Consider the following 10,342-nt stretch of genomic DNA (forward strand, 5'->3'; position numbering starts at 1 on the left):
CATTCTAGTCTATCACTATAAAATTCATTAATATTATTTACTTAACTTACCCTTTAGGTCGGCCATAGTGAGGAGTAACTTATACTAGTCTTATGCATATGACATCAGTCTATGTTACTGTCTCCTTAGTGCAAAATATCATAGTGGTAGCATCATACATGACTTCGTTTATTAGCTTGTAGGCTCATTTTCTCTTAGTAAGCGCTATGTGATGGTAATATAATATGTTATCACGACCATCTCTTTCCTCATATAATACTATGTCCTGTCACTATATGCCTACTAGGCATTGCATTAATATGCATGTTACTATCTATGTTACTTCCACTATGACTAGTCTTAGTAATACGTCAATATATTGTTTTCAAATAACTTTTGTAAGACCATCAGCTGACATATGCATGAAAAGAAAACATATGCGTGTATGGGTCAAATGAGCCATAATTTGGTTGTGTCAGTTCTTCACGTCTTCACGACGCAAGTTGTTCACAGTACACAGGTTAAGCCAGTGGGACTGAAGCAACACGTGGCTAGTAGTTAAGATCACCAAACAATTCCTACAATCCACGTCTATAAAAAGGCGTATGTTTCATGTGCGTTCTCATCACACACATGAGCCCCAAGATAGTTCCCAAAGCCCCCATAACATATGCTACATGAAGTTCAAAATCTGGATTGCTTCTTTTGATCTTCTAGTGAACCAATCGGCACATGGTACGCCCAAAGAAAGAAGCTATTTTTGTGAAGAACATCTCACAAAAACTCAAGGCAATGCCAAATGTAGTATCTTTCATGGGGGTAGGAGGCATCGGGAAGTCAACGAGATTCAGTTTGGGTAAGTTGTGAGAAAGGTAAACATGTACTAGGGCTGAGTATGGTTATCACCGAGTAAGTTCGTCTGATTGCGGAAGACCGAAGCAAATGCTTGCTCTTTGTTTTGGAAACAGACTTTGGCCCCACTTTATATATAAAGCAATCACATAACATATCAAAAGAAAATGCTTGCTTCTTTCGCCCAAGCTAATGATCATTTCACATGGAAAGAAGCCCCGAGCGAGTGTATTGTTGTTTTTCATTAACGATTAAAACTAGGTGCCCATGGTAACAACATCGTAAGAGTGTTTTTGAAAATAAAATGATTGTGCCTAGCCAATTTGCGAGAGTATACAAAGCCAAAACCAAATTACCAAAAACACAAACCCCACATACCATGTGTTGGCACCGCTCTCGCTGCACCGAATTAATAATAAACACATGCATGTCACGACGTGTGCCACAGAACGGCAGCTACATTAGATTTGCAACTCACCCGGCCTCAAACAGTTTTAAATCATCGAGGTTCCTATATTTCTAATCGTACCCCCACCTAGTCAACAACTTAATAAAAGTCATACTAATAAGCAGAGTAAATTAGATGGAAACCAAGAATCGTGTCCCCTCTGTACCCCTGGCAGTCCACCAAACCTATCTAGTACCGTTAAATTCTGTGGATACCATGCCCGAGTACACTTCTGCCCGTTTAGATGGAGACGACGAGAAATAAAGACAGCTGAAAGGGAGCGGAGCGGGCGGAAGCACTGGAATGACGTGAGATTTCCATCTCCATCCCCATCCCCATCCATTCCACCTTTGCTTCACCGCTGGTCGCAGTGACGCCCTCCCTCCGCCTACATTCCTTCCCATTCCCCTCTCCTGAGACAATATCACATGAAAACCAAGTTATAAAGAAAACTTCGTGTAAACCACATATGAAACTTTAAAAAAAAATCAGAAGAAGTGGAATGTTAAGACGGTGAAGTTCTATTGGCATGTGAAATTTCAAATTTAAAAACATTATCATTTACGAGCTATGAAAAAAAACAAATTCAGCCATGAATAGTGATGTTTACTGTTTGACACTATTCATTACTACTTTTATCTTTCTGGTACCGCGTAAATGGTAATGTATTTGAACTTGAGAATTTGACATACTAATAGAACATCACACTCTGAAGACCTCGTATTTTTTAGAGATTTTTTCGAGACTTCAAAACATCATTTCCACATGGTTTTCATCAGTTTCCACCGAAACTTGGTTGCCATGTGATATTCTCTCTCCCACTCCCACGACCGCATGACCAGAGCCAGCCTTCACTCCACTCCAACCACCACCACCGCTCCACTCCGCGGCCGCCCACAATGCAGCCCCTTCTCGGGCTAGCCCTCCTCGTCCTGCTCTTGGCGTTGTCGGCGCCAGCACTCTGCCAACACCACCAAGACGCTCGACGTCGAGGCCTCACTCTCCTGGGCCCAGAGCCTGCCTGGATAAAGTGGTGGAGAAGAAGCATGCCCGCGAGCTTGTCGAGTTGTCTGATGCCGCTAGTCGTTACGCTAAATGTGTAGAGCAGGAGGCCCGCATAGTTGTGGAAGCAGCTGTTGAGCCTGACCACGTCCCCGTCGCACGCCATCTTGTCACCATAATAGACGCTGCCGCGGGCCACGAAGCCGACATGGTGTGGTCGATCAAAGTTGTGTGTGGTTGTTGACGACATGGACGCTGCCCGGGCGTTCTTATCTAGCGTCAAAACAGAAGACATTGCCTAACTAGATATTTTATTTTTAAACAGCATTTTACCTATGTAATTAAATGTAATTCCGACATTTTATCGTATGAATTAATTAGTATATTACATCGTTCAAGTGAAATATGCATGTGGATGTTCGCGGTTGAGGTGGCCTCGACGCGCTTTTCTCGCAGTTGGGGCCGACGCATGATCATGGTTGGGGCGCCATGCATGTGGTTGCACCGTGTGCGCTGCCACCATGAAGTTATGTACACATCAGTATTGGAAACCGCTAAGCGGATGTGCCGGTATTCTAGGTCGGTCGGCCCCATATATTCCCTCCATTAACTATGTCAATTCAACCATTCGATCTCCCCACAACTCCAAGGACCACACCCCATGTAAACATTGTGTATATAGAGAGGACCAAGGCTTCTACAATTGCAATCCCAGGGGCGAACGGTTACACATAGTTCACCGAGGAGTTCGTCCTTCCGTCCCATGGTAGGAGCGGCCTCACGGTGGTGTACATCAATGAGCTACACTGGGTGGACCGTTCCATAACCACGTTCTAGCTTCTCCTGAAGGAAGACAAGTATAGGGTGGTCGGGTTCAACCTCAAGTACACCCGCTGGCATGATTAGAAGGTCGTTGTTGCCCAGTTGTGCGTGCACTAGCACGTCCTCATCTACCACTACTACAGGATCACCATGCCTTGTGAAAGTCACCAGGTTTATCAGTAGCCCTCATCAGGAATTCGCTATAGTGGACAATGTCAACAATTCAATGGTGCTCCGTAATTTGGGTATCTCCTACCAGAAGCTTGTCGACATCCAAACGAAATACAAGATCATCGACATTAGGAAGAAGCAGGACTCCCCAGATGACTCGATCACAACCATCATCGACCCCTTTTACGCCGACATGAAGGATGACATCAAAAATAGGTGTGTCAAGCATTCGGTCTGGGAGGACAGATTGGATGTAGGCCACCTCATCTACGCCGCCAAGGACGCCTACACAAGCTACGATATGTACATACAAATAGTTGACATGAGAACGTGCCTCCTTCCCCTTGCCATTGCAGGGTCGCGCAACAACAGTCAAAGTGGTGGCAAGCATGCTAAGAAGTGGTAGATGATGATGGTTTTCTAGTTTATGTAATTATTATGCAACATGATGTGCAATATGATGTTTAGTTACTTATGGATGTTTAGGTCAATTATGTGGTGATGTTTTATAAGTATATGTTGTTGTTCCGTAGACAGAGCAAGTCACATCACACACGATTCACCTCAAGAAAATGTGTGCGATGGTTACCAACATCACACGCAATTCCTTCAGTTCAATGGTGTGCCAACTAGAGCACACAATTCTCGTCGTACAATCGTGTGTGTTGTATCGATTCATCGCATATGTGTTGTGCTGACTCAACAGTGTGCAAAACTACGCACACGGTGGACGGATAAGCAACACAACGATGCTCCCAATGATTGCAGACAATTGATTCCTAGCAACCGATCGTGTGGCGAAAGCGTGTATGTTATTTCGACTTAACGCACCCAGTTCTTACGACAGAACTGTGTGCCCCATATTACACACGCATATCCTTTCTAAATCGTTCCCGATGGATAGGACATTGCACACATTTCTTTTCCTAGCAGATGATTGTATTTTTCTATCGTTTGCGATGCCTGCATCGCACATAGTTCGGTTCAAGGGTGTGCGATAGGTGTGTCTTCATAGAAGGTTTGTGCACTAGTGACACCAACATAGCGTCGAAAGTCCCCACCTCATATATTACCTGGAGTTCACAATCATGATTGTTTTGGTTTGATCTTCGTAGTGAACCGGTCAACATATGGTATTGGAAGGAAGCTCTTTTTGTGAAGAATATCCGGCAGTGCCAAATGGATTTCCTTGGGGGTGTAGGAGGCATGAAGAAGTCAAAGAGATTTGGCTCGTATAAGTTTGTATGGAAAACAAACCTTTACTAGCGCCCAAAGTCCCCGCCTCATATGTTACCTAGGGTTCACAATCCTGATTATTCTGTTTTGATCTTCCTAGTGAACCAGTCAACATGTGCCTTGAATGAGTTATTTCTCTCGTCGTGCACCAGAAATCCTATCTGATACCAAAATCATAGTGTTCGAAAACAAAATAACTATGTCCAGCCAATTTGCAGCAGCAGAAACTAAAGTTAAACCACAAAACATGCACAAACCATAGCCACTAGTACTACTCTCGTTGCCCTGATTACTAACGCACGAAGGTTGTGGTGTGTGCCACAGAACAGCTACTACATTAGATTTGCAAGACATCTAGCATAAAACAGTTTTTAAACACAATGTTAGTATGCTAACTGTAGTTCATGGTTTGCTGAAGATTGAAGAGGCGACTCACTCACTTCTCTTTCCCCAGCTAGTGATTTTTTTTAAAAAAAAATCTCCAAGCAAGTGAGAAGCGAGTATATATTGTCATTTTTTTCTATTGACTTCTAAAACTATCTGTACATAGCAATAAGAATCCCAGACTGTTTGAAAACAATATAATTATGTCTAGCCAATTTCCGGGCGTAGAAAGCAAAAGAAAAATTACCAAAAATACAAACATAAACTAGTACTATTGGTATTCCTATGAACTATCTTATACTCCGTATTTACTAATTGGAGTCACCATACAAGCGTCCACGTTAACTGTTAAAACTAAAGAAAATTATCCGTCGGATCTCCGGATTAGATATCTAGTCGTACGATGAGGACCGGAGTCCTAGCCCGCTCTCCACGTTAAATATCCCCGTCGAAGACCCCTTCCTTCCCAATCACGCAACAACCAATCTTAAAACGGTTAAAAAACAATCTTAAAAAAGATCCAGCCAACCTCTACCGATCCCCTTCCTTGGAATCACAGCCTAGAGACCCGGAAATACAATCCAACTAACCTCTCCCTGAGCCCCTTCATTCGAATCTCAGCCCTTACCCCGATGAATTTGCTGCAATCCATCTTTGTTGATGGGGCTAACTAGAAGTTCCATTCAATCTCGCCGGCATTGCTTGGTCCGTGGCATGTATGAGGTTGCGTCGCGCGCACTCTGGACCTTGCATCTATAGGCGGACTGGCGGCCATGGCGGGTGAAGGAGGAAGGAGTCCAGGGGGCCATGCCAGGAGGTACGTGCAGGTGGTCAGGAGCACGGTAATGCAAGGAGGAGCAAGGTAGAGGAGTCCATGGCGGCTGGGGGTTGTGGGGTTGCTTCAGAGGCAGAGTGGCCGCAAACAGTTCGACGAAATTCCTTGCACTTCGGAAGGAGGCTCAGGGAGAAACGAGAGGGATGAGAGGCATGCCTTCCTTCCAGGAGAAGGATGGGGGTGATATTAGGGGCATCCAGACTTAGGATGGGGGTGATATTAGGGGCATCCAGACTTGCAGTATAAAGAGAAGATTGGTGGGAATCCATCTTGGTTGATGGGTCTGAGTAGGAGATCCTTTCAATCCCTTCATCTTTCATACCCTGACCAAGCTGCAATCCACGATGGTAGATGTGGAGAAGTGATACGTCTCCATCGTATCTACTTTTCCAAACACTTTTGCCCTTGTTTTGGACTCTAACTTGCATGATTTGAATGGAACTAACCCGGACTGACGCTGTTTTCAGCAGAATTGCCATGGTGTTATTTATGTGCAGAAACAAAAGTTCTCGGAATGACCTGAAACTCCACGGAGCTTATTTTTGAAAAATATTAAAATTATTGGCGAAAGAATCAAGGTCAGGGGGCCCACACCCTTGCCACGAGGGTGGGGGGCGCCTACCCCCTGGGCGTGCCCCCCTGCCTCGTGGGTCCCCTGGAGCTCCACCGACCTCAACTCCAACTCCATATATTCGTGTTCGGGGAGAAAAAATCAGAGAGAAAGATTCATCGCGTTTTATGATACGGGGCCGCCGCCAAGCCCTAAACTCTCTCGGGAGGGCTGATCTGGAGTCAGTTCGGGGCTCCGGAGAGGGGAATCCGTCGCCGTCGTCATCATCAACCATCCTCGATCACCAATTTCATGTTGCTCACCGCCGTGCGTGAGTAATTCCATCGTAGGCTTGCTGGACGGTGATGGGTTGGATGATATTTATCATGTAATCGAGTTAGTTTTGTTAGGGTTTGATCCCTTGTATCCACTATGTTCTGAGATTGATGTTGCTATGACTTTGCTATGCTTAATGCTTGTCACTAGGGCCCGAGTGCCATGATTTCAGATCTGAACCTATTATGTTTTCATGAATATATGTGAGTTCTTGATCCTATCTTGCAAGTCTATAGTCACCTACTATGTGTTATGATCCGGCAACCCCGAAGTGACATCGGGACCATTCCCGGTGAAGACCATAGTTTGAGGAGTTCATGTATTCACTATGTGTTAATGCTTTGGTCCGGTACTCTATTAAAAGGAGGCCTTAATATCCCTTAGTTTTCAATAGGACCCCGCTACCACGTGAGGGTAGGACAAAAGATGTCATGCAAGTTCTTTTCCATAAGCACGTATGACTATATTCGGAATACATGCCTACATTACATTGATGAATTGGAGCTAGTTCTGTGTCACCCTATGTTATGATTGTTACATGATGAACCGCATCCGGCATAATTCTCCATCAGCGATCCAATGCCTACGAGCTTTTCACATATTGTTCTTCGCTTATTTACTTTTCCGTTGCTACTGTTACAATCACTACAAAACCCAAAAATATTACTATTGCTACTGTTACCGTTACTTCCATATTACTTTGCTGCTAAATACTTTGTTGTAGATATTAAGTTATCCAGGTGTGGTTGAATTGACAACTCAACTGCTAATACTTGAGAATATTCTTTGGCTCCCCTTGTGTCGAATCAATAAATTTGGGTTGAATACTCTACCCTCGAAAACTGTTGCGATCCCCTATACTTGTGGGTTATCAAGACTATTTTCTGGCGCCGTTGCCGGGGAGCATAGCTCTATTCTTTGAGTCACTTGGGATTTATATCTGCTGGTCATTATGAGGAACTTGAAAGACGAGAAAACAAAAATTTATCCCTCAACTACGAGGGGAGGTAAGGAACTGCCATCTAGCTCTGCACTTGATTCACCTTCTGTTTTGAGTAAGCTTGCGACACCTAAACCTGCTTCTGCTATTCATTCTGATATGTCGCATGCTATTGATGATGCCACTTCTGCTATGCATGATACTTATGATGAAACTACTTCTATGCTTGATACTACCGTGCCACTTGGTGAATTTCTTGATGAACAACTTACTAGGGCTAGAGAGAATGAAATTATTGAAACTGCTAATATTGATGAAAGTGATGACGAACATTCTCCCCCTAGATATGAATTGCCTGTTGTGCCTGAGGGCTATGTTATGGATGAAGAAGCTGCTAGAGCTATTTTTGCTTGCAATGATAGATATGATCTTAAGAAGTTATTAGCTAAGCTGAAACAAAAAATTCTGAATGCTAGAATGAAATATGATCCTGCTTATGCTATTTCACCTATCTTTTTTACTGATAAGGATTATGAATTTTCTGTTGATCCTGATATAGTTACTTTGGTTGAATCTAATCCTTTCTATGGCTATGAATCTGAAACTGTTGTGGCACATCTTACTAAATTAAATGATATAGCCACCATGTTCACTAATGATGAGAGAACTCGCTACTTTTATATCCTTAAAATATTTTCGTTCTCATTAAAGGGTGATGCTAAGATATGGTTCAATTCTCTTGATCCTGGTTGTGTGCGTAGTCCCCAGGATATGATTTATTACTTCTCTGCTAAATATTTCCCTGCTCATAAGAAACAAGCTTCTTTAAGGGAAATATATAATTTTGTGCAAATTGAAGAAGAGAGTCTCCCACAAGCTTGGGGGAGGCTTCTCCAATTACTTAATGCTTTGCCTGATCATCCTCTCAAGAAAAATGAAATACTTGATATCTTTTATAATGGACTAACCGATGCTTCCAGAGACCACCTGGATAGTGGTGCTGGTTCTGTTTTCAGGGAAAGAACACCAGGTGAAGCTGAAATTCTATTGAATAATATGTTGACCAATGAAAATAATTGGACACTTCCTGAGCCAACTCATGAGCCCATTCCTAAACCAACTCCGAAGAAAAGGGGTGTTCTATTTCTCAGTCCTGAAGATATGCAAGAGGCAAAGAAATCTATGAAAGAAAAAGGTATAAAAGCAGAAGATGTTAAGAATTTACCTCCTATTGAAGAAATACATGGTCTTAATTTACCGCCTGTTGAAGAGATACATGATCTTAATTCATCACCTATTGAAGAAACTCATGGTCTTGATAACCCGACACAGGTAGTAAAGGTAAATTCTCTTTATAGATATGATAAAGCTGAAATCCCTCCTACTAAGTTTGCTAGCCAATGTTTGGATGAGTTTGAGAATTTTATTGTTAAACAAGAAAACTTCAATGCTTATGTTGGTAGACAATTAAAACAAATTTCTTATATGATTGAACACTTGGGTGATTATATGTCTAGAGTTAAAGGTGAACTTAAACTTATTAGTAAACATGCTTCTATGGTTACCACTCAAGTAGAACAAGTACTTAAAGCTCAGAATGATTTGCTCAATGAATTGAATAGTAAGAATAATGATTTTGCTGTTAGAGTGGCTACTAGAACTGGTAAAATGACTCAGGAACCTTTGTATCCTGAAGGACATCCTAAGAGAATTGAGCAAGATTCTCAGAGAAATAATGTAGATGCACCTAGTCCTTCTAAAAAGAAGAAAAAGAAAAATGATAGGACTTTGCATGCTTCTAGTGAACCTATTGCTGAACCACCTGAAAATTCTAATGATATTTCTATTTCTGATGCTGAAACGCAATCTGGTAATGAACATGAACCTAGTGATAATGTTAATGATGATGTTCATGTTGATGCTCAACCTAGCAATGATAATGATGTAGAAATTGGACCTGTTGTTGATCTTGATAACCCACAATCAAAGAATCAACGTTATGATAAGAGAGACTTTGTTGCTAGGAAACACGGTAAGGAAAGAGAACCATGGGTTTAGAAACCCATGCCTTTTCCTCCCAAACCATCCAACAAAAAGGATGATGAGGATTTTGAGCGCTTTGCTGAAATGATTAGACCTATCTTCTTGAGTATGCGTTTGACTGATATGCTCAAAATGAATCCTTATGCTAAGTATATGAAAGAAATTGTTACTAATAAAAGAAAGATACCGAAAGCTGAAATTTCCACCATGCTTGCTAATTATACTTTTAAGGTTGGAATACCTAAGAAGTTAGGAGATCCAGGAGTACCCACTATACCATGCTCCATTAAAGGAAACTATGTTAGAACTGCTTTATGTGATCTTCGAGCCGGTGTTAGTGTTATGCCTCTCTCTTTATATAGTAGACTTGATTTGAATAAGTTGACACCTACTGAAATATCCTTGCAAATGGCTGATAAATCAACTGCTATACTGTCGGTATTTGTGAGGATGTGCCTGTTGTGGTTGCAAACGTTACTATTTTAACGGACTTTGTTATTCTTGATGTTCCCGAGGACGATAGTATGTCTATTATTCTTGGAAGACCCTTTTTGAATACTGCAGGGGCTGTTATTGATTGCAACAAAGGCAACGTCACTTTTCATGTTAATGGTAATGAGCATACGGTACACTTTCCGAGGAAACAACCTCAAGTCCACAGTATCAATTCTATTGGAAAAATTCCATCGATTATTTTTGGAGGTTTTGAATTTCCCCTTCCTACTGTCAAGAAGAAATATGATA

General features: G+C 42.1%; 1 protein-coding gene across 1 annotated transcript; it reads left to right on the plus strand.

The window, feature by feature from the left end:
• Positions 1-3,329: 3,329 nt before the first annotated feature.
• Positions 3,330-3,680, plus strand: LOC141042633 (uncharacterized). The gene has a single exon (XM_073511484.1). It carries the CDS (start codon positions 3,330-3,332, stop codon positions 3,678-3,680), a length of 351 nt encoding a protein of 116 aa, XP_073367585.1.
• The last annotated feature ends 6,662 nt before the right edge of the window (positions 3,681-10,342 follow it).

This window comes from Aegilops tauschii, chromosome 3 (genome assembly GCF_002575655.3).
Source record: "Aegilops tauschii subsp. strangulata cultivar AL8/78 chromosome 3, Aet v6.0, whole genome shotgun sequence".
NCBI classification, from domain to species: domain Eukaryota; kingdom Viridiplantae; phylum Streptophyta; class Magnoliopsida; order Poales; family Poaceae; genus Aegilops; species Aegilops tauschii.